We start from the raw sequence: 13,283 nt of genomic DNA, 5'->3' as shown, positions 1-13,283 counted from the left end.
ATCCCCTTAACAATTGTGTGTATTGAGCTGTACTGTATTGTACCCATTCTGCAATCTGTTAATAAAGTTTTCAATCAATCAATCAATCTTTTGTAGGTCCAGCATGACCATGCTGCAGTATTTGCCCGCGTCCACCTCTTGTTTGATGTGGTCATTCAAATAGAGAAGGCCAGTGGTGCAGTCGTGGTCACACGCGGTTACACGCCGTGTTACTAGATGATCAGTATGTGCGCACAAAGATGCGCTCTATCCATTCGTTGTGCGCTAAGTACGCGCGTGCACGTGCGTGGCGTGTTACCAGTTCCCATATTACGACTGCACCACTGGAGAAGGCATGTGTCAGTGGAGTGGGATGTTCTGAAGCCAGATTGGAATTCGTAGATTCGATTTTTTTCCCGCTAAGTACTTTTCGACCTGTTCGTAGACTATTTTTTCCATGACTTTCGAGATGGAGGTGAGAATACAAACAGGGCGGTAGTTGCCTGGGTATAATTTGCTGCCCTTTTTGTGAAGGGAGTTTCTCCTTTTTCATTGAGACCAATTAAAGCCTGGCCTGGGACACGTGCATGGTTTCAACACAAATGGACATTCCACAGAAATACGATAGATATCTTATAATGTAGCTTATATTGACATTGTGCCCGATGTATTTACATTCACTCTATACATGTGAATTGAATGGAAACTACAGCAGAACGATCTCCATCTTTCTGAAAATGCAACACTGCCATCATCTGGCCAAGTGTGAAAGCCATCAATAAAAAACGTTAAATAAATTAGAATAAATAATAATGCTGTAGTTCAAAATAGCAGTCTATTGCAAATTTAAACTTCCAATCTTGAGAAGTGTAAAATTACAAAAATGTGTTAAGAATTAATAATGGAATGTAGCCCCGTGCATTCAAACAAATCTATCATAAAAAATATTTGTAATCGTTTTTTCAAGTTATTTAAGTTTTTTTTATTACCAGCAGCCTTTGATTATTATATTTACGAGTTGTTAAAATATTCAGCAGTTTGTCGTACACAATGAAGACTTGCAAGCAACGCGCTTCTTTTGCCAGAGTGACCCGGAAGTATTATATCAGTTCTCAGGGTCATATTGTAGTGGAAAGATGTCGCCGTCCTTATTTAATCTTGTCGACGCTAAAAACAAATTTACGGTAAGAAATTGTCTTCATTATTTGGAGTATTTAACACTACGCTTATTTTCACATCTTATTTGTATGTTATTGTTTGTAACGTTAGACTGGCCAGTTAGCTAACGTTACTAAAGCTCATGTCATGTCCTGCAAGACTCGGGAGTTGATTGTACTCGTTAACGTTAGCTAACGCTCACCTACTCTCACACAGGCGTCGACTAGAAGTTCCTTGGCAGTAAAAACCAGCAAACCTTTGATAAATACTTTCAACCAGATCACGGGGAAGTAAGTAGCTCATTATAGACTAAGTTTATGTTCGTTTCGAAATCCAAGCATCAGTAACAACGTTGACACGCTATGTCGGTACACTTAACTTAACCCCCAATTACTTTTGTCCTAAACAGTGAGGCCGAGAAGAAAACAACACTCGACCAAGCTTTGAGGGATGTACTGGAGGAGCAGATTGTGAGTTAGTTACTGAGGTGTTAGTTAGATTATGAGTGAGTTACTGAACTGTTTTATCGCCCTGGAATCTTGCCACACACATTATACCAGCATTTTGTTGATTTTACGAGAGATTCTGAACATCTATTTACTTTCTCTACAGATTGAACAGAAGTCTAGCTGCGATGACTACCTGTCTCTCATTTATCTCAGCATTGATGGCGTTACAGAGGGTAGGTCGCTCCTTCAGATGTCCCAAAGCCAACAATACAATCACAAACTATAACCAATAGCACTGCTATATTCAAGGGCAGCATTCTCGTTGAGCAGCTCCCATGCAGGCGTATAATTTATTTCCTCTGAACTTCATATTTGGTCTGGTGTGGTTAAAGTGTTCAGAGTGCCCAGGTAGAGATTGTGAAATTGCCCAGGACACAGGAATAACTAATTATCTTTGGCAATATAGTAACTCCTGGCATTCTCCTTTAAGCCCCCTGCCTCTGGAATCACATTCCCCCCTACTGGCCTGGCAGTCCTACCCGGGATCATAGAGGGACTGTGTACAGAGTCAGGAAGGGGTTTGTTTACTTATTAGTTACAACTTGCCTGAGGGCACTTCATCTATCTTCTCCAAAAACACACCAGAGAACCCAAAGCCTCCTCCCCTCTCAAATAATGGAACTCAACTAAGCACGCACTATGATGAAATTAGGCCCAACAATTAATTGTGGACTAAAGGCTTTGGACTGTCCGTGGTGAGATTTTGGAGAAGACTGGAATAGATTAAGTGCCCTCAGGCAGGTTACGGCTGATGTGTAGTCAACCCCTTCTTGACTGTTACAGTCCCTGTAGCACAGAGTCAGATTCACACGACTACAAAGAACCTATGTCCTGTGTCTCCCTCTCAGTATTCATACGGCATCAATAATAAGATACTACAGGATGCGTAGTACTGTGTAGGATGTGTTCAGAGAGTCATTTATTTTTCTCCTCTATGCAGGTATCTGCTCTGCCACGACCCCTTTCCTCTTGTTGGGAGATATACTGGACTGTCTTCCTCTGGACCAGTGTGACAAGATATTCTCCTTCGTGGAGGAAAATGTTTCCACCTGGAAGTCGGTAAACAGCCTCCCCTTAATGCTTCCGAGTGATGGCCTTCAAAGTCAGTTTTTGAAGATTGGGATGGACGTTCACATATAAATATTTTTTATAACTTTGGCTTGATTGTGACCCATGTTGGTGTCCCCTCTCTTCTTAGAACTCCTTTTATACCGCTGGGAAGAACTACCTGTTAAGGATGTGTAATGGTAAGAAGAATCTACAGTCTGTTTTGGGAATTAACCGGTTTTCAAAGGCTCTAGTCTGCCGTCTTTAAAGAGGACACATTTCAGTCCAACAAGTCAATAGAGGTCTTTGAAGTCCCCTAATCATGTCTTCCAATGGGCTGTTTCGGTGCCTGTAATGAGCAAGCTGCTTTTATCGTACAAATGCGATAATTATCGTACATCTAGCAGTGGTGTGTGGGCCTGTACCGTCAAACTTTCAACCTAGACGTTGCAGATCAAATATGTCTCAAGGCAGATCAAATATGTCTCAAGATCCAATAGCATAGCAATCTTGTTACAAATGTTGTCAAATTTATTTTAGGTTAAACTTTTAAGTACAAAAGAGAATTTACATGCAAGCCGCCATCTTGTACACATGCACATTTTATCAAGATATCTTGCATACATACACGTTATTAACACTTTGATCGCCGGGGTTAAATTCATAATTTACCATCCCTCGCCAGCCCTATTTAACATGGAGAAGTTCCCCTTCTTTGCAGGGCTATAACTTTTTAAATTGTATTGTTGAGTCCCGGACCTTTCGGATCACAGATTTTTGAAATATTGATATCAAAGATGCTGTCCAGCGTCTTCGGCAGAATGAGCATGGCGGGGAAAGACGTGTTTCAGCGTCAACGGCGATTAAAGTGTTAACTACGGCAATTGTGGCAGCAATTCTGAATGGCTCGTTTCAAGAGGGAGGGTTCTTGTCACAACTGAACTGCAGAAATGGCACTATGTACACATTTAACATTGTCTCAGTGTTGGACATCCCCTCATTCTGTGAATGAAAAGAGTAGACCATTTTCACAATAGGTCCCCTTTAACACACCTCTCCTTCTCTGTAGATCTCTTGAGGAGACTCTCCAAGTCACAGAACACTGTGTTTTGTGGGCGGATCCAGCTGTTCCTGGCTCGCCTCTTCCCCCTGTCTGAGAAATCAGGTGAGAGAGACGTTTGTATACTGAGACTAGAATAATGATGACAAGGATGTATGTATTTCCATTGTTCTCGCCAGAAAAGGTTCAGTGTTCAAAAAGGCTTGTGATATCGATCTGTTCTCCTGGTGAAACCTGCCTTCTCTTTGACTCCTCGTCAATCGCAGCCGACACACGGTTTGTAGGGGTGGACGGTATAAACGGTATAGAAAGTACACCGGTATGAATTTGTGCTATGGTATGGATTTTGACTATACCTTGTGACCGGTAGAGCAGCTCTAAAGTAGCAATGACGTAACCACACCAGGGCTCTACACTGCGACTATTTCACTCGCATTTGGCCCTAAAAATATATATGTGTGAACTGGAACATTTAGGATTGTGCGAGTAATGGCTTTGCTTATTGGGCGTGTCAACGCGCAATTGTCATTTCATAATAGAAACCGAGCAGAGCGGACCTTCAATTCTAGAAGCAAACTAGCTCTTCAGCCCTGTGTTTGACAGCTGTGACAACTTCTCTCACGAGTCGCGCAGTTTAGAACTATGTGTAATGTAAACTCTGCGACGGGTCCAATGGTCTAACATGCTTTGCATCCTCGCCATCCTGGAATCCCCACGTCGTGCTAAAACCTTAAACTAATGTTGGCTGCGTGCTAATGCTAATTAAACCTATCCCTGAGAACACTGATAGCCCTTTTAGACCGCCCGGGCTCCGGTTCAAGCTCCAGCTCCGTTCTGAACCCTCTGAACCTTGGTGCTCTCTGGCGAACCAGCCCGCGTTTACACCCATTTAAGCAGAACCAACGTTCCACCGTCTCCGTCATCAACGGGGGGCGTTACTCAGGCGGAGGTAAAAATAATGCGTGGAGAAAGCGCACACACGCACTGTATACGTTTGAAATGAATCGTTCCAGCAAAGTAGGCTTCTATTCGAATTACTGTTTTAATGGGTATCATAGTAGTAAGTCCTACTGTAGAACAGGGGTTCCCAAAGTCGGGGTCGCAAGTTGCCGCGGGGGGGGGGTCGCCAGATGATTTCATTCTGGTTGGATGGTGTATTGTACTTGTGCTGTATAATGACAATACATTTGAATCGAATCTCATTTTGAAATCGCTACGCTGCCTATGGATGGGACAGTGGCAGACAGCATTGGAGGTGTGGCATTGCACCATGCTGATCCACTCAACAGGTAGTGATTTCAAAATGAGATTCGATTAAAATGTATTGTCATTATACAGCACAAGTACAATACACCATCCAACCAGAGTGGATAAATGAATTAAACGTTTATAAGAAAAAAACGTTTGGAAGCAAGAGATTTGAACATGTGACCATAGGATCCACAGCCAGGGGACTTACCAGTTGAGCTAATCAGTCGGATGTTAAGTGATTGACTAATCCATAATTTACACTTGTGCCAATTGCGTTTGTCCCAAATTTTTAGTTATGGCATTAATAAATCCGATGTCATGCTAATATGTCATGTTCTACAGTAGGACTTACTACTATGATACCCATTAAAACAGTAATTCGAATAATAGAAGCCTACTTTGCTGGAACGATTCATTTCAAACGTAGAACGCGCGTGTGTGCGCTCGCGCGTTGAGGCTCGCTAAGCCTTTCTCCACGCATTTCTGGAGCATTTCTTTATCCACTATGGTTGGATGGTGTATTGTACTTGTGCTGTATCATAACAATACATTTAAATCTAAAGCAGTCGCAAATCGCTTCCTGTTGAATGGATCGGTTGAGTGCAATGCCGACTCGCTACTAACCCGTTTTCTCGTCTTCACACCCTAGAATATGACACGAGTATTTCACTGTTCGCGCGGAAAAAACAACTATTTTCCGGTGCCAGCTGAGCACTGATTTGTCACATTCTGAACCAACTGAACGCGCCGGCCGGTGCGAGATTACGTTCGGCAACCGGCTCCAGCACGGAGCCTGGCCGCGTGAATATTTTAGGCAACCAACTTGTGTTTAGTGTTTCTCTGATTGGCCACTACGCCCATGTGACCGTGGCAGCACGAGAGAGCTGCAGCGCGGAAATAGGCTGTCTATTGCCTCGCGCTGCAGCGCGGAAATAGGCTGTCTATTGCCATTCTCTAAGACAAACTCTAACCTTAACCAGCTCCTTAACAGCGCCTAAACTTAACCCTTCTAACCTTAAGCAACTCCGAAACTATGCCTAACCTTAACCAACTCCGAAACAATGCTTAAAGTTAACATGCCTAAACTTAACCGGCGAAAGAATGCATGTTAAAAAAAAAAAAAAAATGATGGGAATCGAACTTGTTACCAACGGACCGCAGGATCGACAGCAATGCAGCGCTGCCAGTTGAGCTAGTTGTAGATCTTAAAAGAGGGAGGATTACTGCTACATAATGCTGCCGCGACAGAGCTCCGCTCTGCTGCTGCCGCGGGGGCGTGGCTGGACGCAAGTTGGGCGTGGCTAGACACAAGTTGGTTGCCTTTAATATTTAGGCAGCCTGGCCGGTGTAAAAGGACTATGAGAGGCATCCAATAGTGAGGGAAGGCGGGGCTGAGTCTCTCTCTCTGCTAACAATCCTGATTCGATTCTTGAACCTATTTCATTCAAAAGGAAGATATTGATGGACATTAGCTATAGTATAGCTCAGCAGCTGTAACGGAATCATTTTATTATTTTAGATTATTTACATTTCAACAGCGTCAAAATATTAATTACCTTACCTTCCTGCAGACACTTGAGAAAAGGTTTTGCATTTTTCTATTGCAGTTTTGCACAATAAATTTTCTTAAAATACCTCTGTACTATGTGAAGAGTACAGTAATAGCTGCCATACCAGTGTTTTACCCCTTCAGACGCATTTATATAGACATTTTAAATGAATATACCGTGATATATACCGTTACCGCCTATGCTTCAAATTATACCGTGATATACATTTTAGACCATACCGCCCAGCCCTAATTGGCGGCAATCATTCCTAATATTCATTCCCAGTCTATTATTCATACCCTCTAACTAACATATCCCCTACTGCTGCAGGTCTCAATCTACAGAGTCAGTTTAACCTGGACAACATCACCGTGTTCAACAAGAATGAACAGGAGAGTACTCTGGGACAGAAGGTAAAGGTGGTGATGATGATGATGATAATAAATTAGGCATTTGTTAACATTGTTCAATCAGCCTGAATGTGTTGATGATGTCTTTCGTAGCACACAGAGGAAAAGGAGGATGGGATGGAGGTAGAGGAGGGAGAGATGGGAGAAGAGGATACACCAGCACCATGGTAAGAGCCAGACAGAGTTCATTCATGTTCCAGGTAGTAGCCAATATCCTGGTTATGGTTTTAGATGGGATATGGTGTTTTATATGCATTTTAATGTCCGCATTATTACCAATATGCCCATATACATGAGGAAACGGAATGTAGACCCTGTATTCTGCCTGGTATCCGCATTTCCCAGGGATCATGTTTGGGTTTCTTCAACTTTCTTGTAGTCGGGATTTCATCCATGCTGTTATAATGTGGATATTCCATTTACATGTGGTATTTTATAGACCAAATACTTGAGTGTCCCGACTAATATCTAAATATGAATGTGCATATAAATGCGCACAATAACTAGCTTATGTACCAAAATCTACCACAGGGCTTATCATGTGGTACATTTCTTGCTGTAAGTCACAAGGTGGCATGTCTATGGCTTTTTTCTAAGTGAGTTCACTTATACATCATCTGATATTTTCCCTTTCAGTTCCATTCCAATAGACTACAACCTGTACAGAAAGTTCTGGACATTGCAGGACTACTTCCGAAACCCATTGCAGTGTTACGAGAAATTCTCCTGGATGACCTTCCTCAAGGTAATGCACCTGCTGATATCATCTTTATCTGATATACCTTCTACTTGTCGTTTTGGATTGCAGTTATAAATGTCAAAAGTATGATGGTAAAGGGGGTCACAATAATTTAAAACCTAGAAAAGCCAAGGCATGGAAATGTTATTGCATGTGATGTATATCAAAAGATGTTTATGAAGTGTCAAAGAAATGTGTTCATAATATTTAGTTCCAATTGGTTAAGTGTTGAATGTAAAACCCGGCTACTAGTACCTTTTTGCTGGATCTGGGGCTCGGCCAATACGCTTACAGAGTGAGTGGCTGGCTGGGTGACTGTTGTGTTGTAGTGTATTACTGACCAGTCGAGTGACCAGAGCATCTGAGTGTTGTAGTGTATTACTGCTGACCAGAGCATCTGAGTTAAATTTTTTTGCTACTTTTTCTCTTTTTTCTGTGATTTTTCTCCCCATCCCGATTTTACCTCTCGTGACAATTCTCCCTCCCCTGTCCTGACCGTTGCTCGCATATGCCCCCCACTGGCCGGTTGTAGGGAGGATAGAAGCCTTGCATCACATGTCCCCTCCGATACATGTGGAGGCAGCCTGTCACATCTTTTCACCTGCCAGCGCGGACTCTAATTTGGCGAGGAGTAACGTGTAGGATGCTCACACTGCCCCCGCCATTTTCCTGACTTTTCTGTGCAGGCGCCCCAACCGACCTGTAGGAGTCGCTGTTCACAACGACCAGACTACCACCCTTCGACTTCCCACCCGCTAACTGCCAATTGAGTTAGTATGACGGCCGGCCCAAGCCGGAGGCAATGCAGACAGCCGGATTCGAGCCCGGTGTCTCTTGCGTTGGTGATGAGCGCAATGTCCGCTGCGCCGCCCAGAGCATCTGAGTGTTGTAGTGTATTACTGACCAGATCATCTGAGTGTTGTAGCTTATTACTGACCAGACCAGAGCATCTGAGTGTTGTAGCTTATTAGCATCTGAGTGTTGTAGTGTATTACTGACCACTGACCAGACCAGAGCATCTGAGTGTTGTAGAGTATTACTGACCAGACCAGAGCATCTGAGTCTTGTACAGTATTACTGACCAGTCTGACCAGAGCATCTGAGCGGCTAGAGCTGCACAAACTCATAACAGCATATTTTGTATAATCGCAGACCACATGAATAAAATGCCAACCATGGTGTACATTCCACTGTTTCTGCTCAGTACTCGGACGAGACCCTGGCCGTGTTCAAAAGCTTCAAGCTGGATGACATGCAGGCCTCCAAGAGGAAACTGGAGGAGCTGAGGCCATCTGGAGGGGAACACGTCTACTTTGCCAAGTTCCTCACTAGTGAGAAGGTGAGATATCAAAGCTTTTTTCCCCCTGAGGAGTGAGGACGGTTGAGTTTACTCTGCAGTGTGTGTGTGTTGTGACAGTTGAAAGACAGAGGGAGATGGAGTAGGGGAGAGACATAAAATACTGCTCGGGGACGGTTTCTACTAGGGCTGCTGCACGATTAAAATAAATCGTGATCTCGTTTCATAGACCCATGCGATCTCATTTCTAAATGATGACGATTCTGATGTATTTGCATTTGCGTCAAAATGAAGATCGGTTGCATTAAAACACTCCTATTCACTGCTGCATTCACGTGTTGACTTATTTGCTTCGGAACAATCCCAGTTGCGATATCAATCACACTTACACATAAAGCAAAACACGCTATTAATTCAACATTCAATATATTTTCGTACTTTTGTGTTGAATGTCGCCAGATTCCTGTTTTTGGGTTCCAGATGAGAGGTAGGAGCTAGAAAACGCAACTGTTCCATAGCCTGACGTTTTATAGTCATACAGTCCAAAGTCTATAAAAATCCCACGGAAAATTTGTTTTTGTAGAAAGGTTTTTGTAATGCAGGCATTAAAGCGTTCAGTCTTGGGACGGATATCCATCCATTTGATTTGGAGATTCTGTCATTTGATTCGGAGTCGTGACGGATTTTAACCTGAGCCAATCAGAGGCGTCAAATATAATTTTTTCCCCCTACCGCAGCCGCACCAAGCAGTCATTTGCGAGCAATCGGCAAATTCTCAGGCAAATGCAACCAACCAGAAGGCGAGATTGTTCTGAGTTTACAGTGCTGTCACCCGCCTCCGCTGTGCTCAGCACCAATGGGAAGCGCCTATTTGCTTTTGAGTTTCTGAAACTCCACCATTGCTCTCTAGCTCTACTCGGGAGTAAACTTGACTCATCAACATGCGGCAACTTTTCCGAGACGGCTCAGACAGTAAGTTCATTTGACTTATTCTAGTCTAAAGAAATATATATATTACTATTGCTATTGCTAAATCTAGGTAACGTGAATGCCACAAAACGAATGCCTTTTGTTAATCAGAACGTTATTTACGCGACAAGCAGTGTGTTGTTGTTTTTGTTGGTGGTGGTGTTGTTGCGTGTGTGTGCTTGTGCCGCTCGCTTTCCGTGTATGATAAATGTATGAATGTTGATAAATCTAGGTAATGTTAATGCCACAAAACGAATGACTTTTTTAATCGGAACGTTATTTGCGTTATCAATTGTTTTTAAGCTCAATAAATAAAATTTGCCCGGGAGATCTCTGGGTAACAGTACTGTATATTTGCATATCATATATGTCACAAATGTAACATTACTATATAGTATGTCATGTATGTCACTATGAATTGAAAATGGGGGACCCTGATGTAAACAAGACGAACGTCTTTCTCTGGTCTGCATCCCCTTAACAATTGTGTGTATTGAGCTGTACTGTATTGTACCCATTCTGCAATCTGTTAAATATTGATTGATGGTTATTAACAGATTGCAGAATGGGTACAATACAGTACAGCTCAATACACACACTTGTTAAGGGGATGCAGACCAGAGAGACTTTCGTCTTGTTTACATCAGGGTCCCCCATTTTCAATTCATCATAACATATATGACACACATGACATTAGGGCTGCAACGATTAGTCGACATAATCGACGAGGTCTATTATAAAAAATCGTCGACGAGGAATTGTTGTGTCGATTAGTCATTAAAAAAAAATATTTAAGATTATTATATATATATATTTTTTTTTGCACTACCTATCTTTGTGAAAGTGGCTTCTCAGCTCTGGTCCAGCCAGCTGAAGACTTCTTAGCTTAGCATAACAGACCAACAGTAAGTTTGGGGGAACTAATGGGATAACTGGGGATGTTGTTTGGTCCTGACAAGAGTCTCAAAGCAACTCTGAGGTCATGCTCAATGCCCAAAAAAAATAATTTATATAATTGTTTTTCGATTAGTCGACTAATCGAAAAAATAATCGACAGATTAGTCGACTACCAAAATAGTCATTAGTTGCAGCCCTACATGACATACAGATAGACAGTACTGCTGCATCTATACATTTATGACATACCAGATTTACAAATACAGTAGCCTATTGTTTGTGATACAAAAATAGTCTAAAAAGAGTATATACATTTGACGAAGAAACTGTACATTGGAGGTGGGTGGGATGGGGGGGGGTTGTAACTGTACATTGGATTATCGACAACCTTACTTGGTCCCAAGAAGAGGGTCTCGTGTATTAAATAAAGTGTTTTCATTCATTCACTCTGGATCTGGATAAAGTTAGAATATCTAAAATAGTATCAATCCTTTGTTTAAAAATAGGCTGTTCACGGACATTATTTCAGTGAAACGGGGGCTAAATCCAGTAGCAATACACACAATTGTTAAGGGGATGCAGACCAGAGAAAGGCGTTTGTCTTGTTTACATCATCAGGGTCCCCCATTTTCAATTCAGTGACATTTATGACATACATGACATCATGACATTTATTTCATTTCATTTCAACCTTTATTTAAAATCGTAAGCATCTGAGGTTTCCCTCATTTACAGAAACGACGATTGTACAGTACATAATAAAAACAATATTCACAGAAATTTAAACACCAGAGTAAAACAAATTAAAAACGTTTAAAAATAATTTTAAAATATCAACTAAAACAGTTACAGGTAGTCACACAATGGTCTGAAATCATACATTTAAACATTCCAAGGGAAGGGAGAACCTCCAATTTTAGCGTGAGTTGAAGGACATTCCATGAGTTAGAGCAGGGGTCAGGAACCTTTTTGACTGGGAGAGCCATAAAAGCCAAATATTTCTAAATATATTTCATTGAGAGCCATATAGTATTTTTAACATATAATAAATTAAATATGTCTTACTTTTAATGCGACATCTGGTGCTGCATGGTTTTGCTGATGGCCTTGTAATCTGGTTCATACGTGGTGAGATTGAGCTTCATGCAGGCGTTGAGGCTTCCATCAGTTAAACGTGAGCGTAGGTGGTCTTAATGTTCCTCATATGCGAGAATGACTGCCCACATGCATATGTAGAGCCAAACATGGTCAATATACGGCAATACTCACGCTGCATTGTGTGGTATGTCACAGGAAGCTCGTTCCAAGTTTTAAGAATCAGCTGGTCTTCAGGTTGAAGATTTTTTATTTCTGTCCACTTGTGTTCCCTCGCCAGCTCTGCTCGCTATATCTTCAGCTACAGATACTATTAGCTGTATCTTCAAAACTAATTTCTGTTTACTTTTAAATGACAGTATTATTACGAAATATCACAAGTATTAAAAAAAAAAAAAAATCTTTTTTTTTTTTACTAAAAAAATTCTGGGAGCCATATGCTGTCACCAGAAGAGCCATATATGGCTCGCGAGCCATAGGTTCCCGACCCCTGAGTTAGAGGCATCAAAGGAAAAGGCTGACTTCCCTAACTCAGAACAAATCTGAGGAACCCTAAGAACCATCCAGTCATTCGATCGAGTTGAATAGGTTCCAATATTCCAATTTAACAGTGAGGAGATATAAACAGGTTGTTTACCAATAAGGGCTTTAAAAATAAATAAATACCAGTGTTTGTTGCGCCTTTCTGCAAGAGAAGGCCAACCCACCCTATCATACAGGACACAATGGTGAGTATCATATCTGTCACCAGTTATAAATCTGAGAGCTGAGTGATATGCAGAATCCAGAGGTTTAAGAGTTGATGCCGCAGCATGCCTATAAATTACATCACCATAGTCCAAAACTGATAAGAAGACTGATTCCACAATTCTTTTTCTACTAAATAGAGGAAAATTGGATCTGTTTCTGTACAGGAAACCAATTTTCTGTCTCAGTTTAGTGGCAAGATTTTCCACATGGAACTTAAATGTTAATTTCTCGTCAAGCCACAGGCCAAGATATTTATACTCAGTGACTCTCTCTATACAAGAGCCACTGACAGTAGATATCCTCACATCATCAAGGTTAATATTCCTTGCTCTTGAAAATAACATAAACTTTGTCTTACTAGCATTAAGAACCAATTTAAGACTAGTAAGGGCATCCTGTAGAGCATAAAAGGAAAGTTGCAATTTCTCAAAGGCCAGCTGTACAGAGTCTGCAATACAATACACAATTGTGTCATCAGCATACAGATGGGCATGACATCCATACAAAGAAGAAACAATATCATTAATATAAATTGTAAAAAGGACAGGACCCAAAACTGAACCTTGTGGCAC

General features: G+C 41.6%; 1 protein-coding gene across 1 annotated transcript in view; it reads left to right on the top strand.

Moving 5' to 3' along the window:
* The first annotated feature begins 1,088 nt into the window (after positions 1 to 1,088).
* The window catches only part of thoc1 (THO complex 1), a 36,355-nt gene continuing 24,160 nt past the window's right edge, over positions 1,089 to 13,283 (top strand). The window contains exons 1-11 of the mRNA XM_084327930.1: positions 1,089 to 1,163; positions 1,354 to 1,427; positions 1,547 to 1,607; positions 1,750 to 1,819; positions 2,587 to 2,705; positions 2,845 to 2,893; positions 3,763 to 3,858; positions 6,885 to 6,967; positions 7,058 to 7,131; positions 7,601 to 7,709; positions 8,908 to 9,042. Of these exons, the coding sequence (XP_084184056.1) occupies positions 1,116 to 1,163; positions 1,354 to 1,427; positions 1,547 to 1,607; positions 1,750 to 1,819; positions 2,587 to 2,705; positions 2,845 to 2,893; positions 3,763 to 3,858; positions 6,885 to 6,967; positions 7,058 to 7,131; positions 7,601 to 7,709; positions 8,908 to 9,042 (918 nt within the window). The 5' untranslated portion in view covers positions 1,089 to 1,115. The remainder of the gene's footprint in view (positions 1,164 to 1,353; positions 1,428 to 1,546; positions 1,608 to 1,749; positions 1,820 to 2,586; positions 2,706 to 2,844; positions 2,894 to 3,762; positions 3,859 to 6,884; positions 6,968 to 7,057; positions 7,132 to 7,600; positions 7,710 to 8,907; positions 9,043 to 13,283) is intronic.

This window comes from Notolepis coatsorum (genome assembly GCF_963971535.1).
Source record: "Notolepis coatsorum genome assembly, chromosome: 13".
Classification (NCBI taxonomy): Eukaryota; Metazoa; Chordata; class Actinopteri; order Aulopiformes; family Paralepididae; genus Notolepis; species Notolepis coatsorum.
The sequence above is the reverse complement of the archived record's forward strand: the minus strand, read 5'-3'. Positions and strand labels throughout refer to the sequence as shown.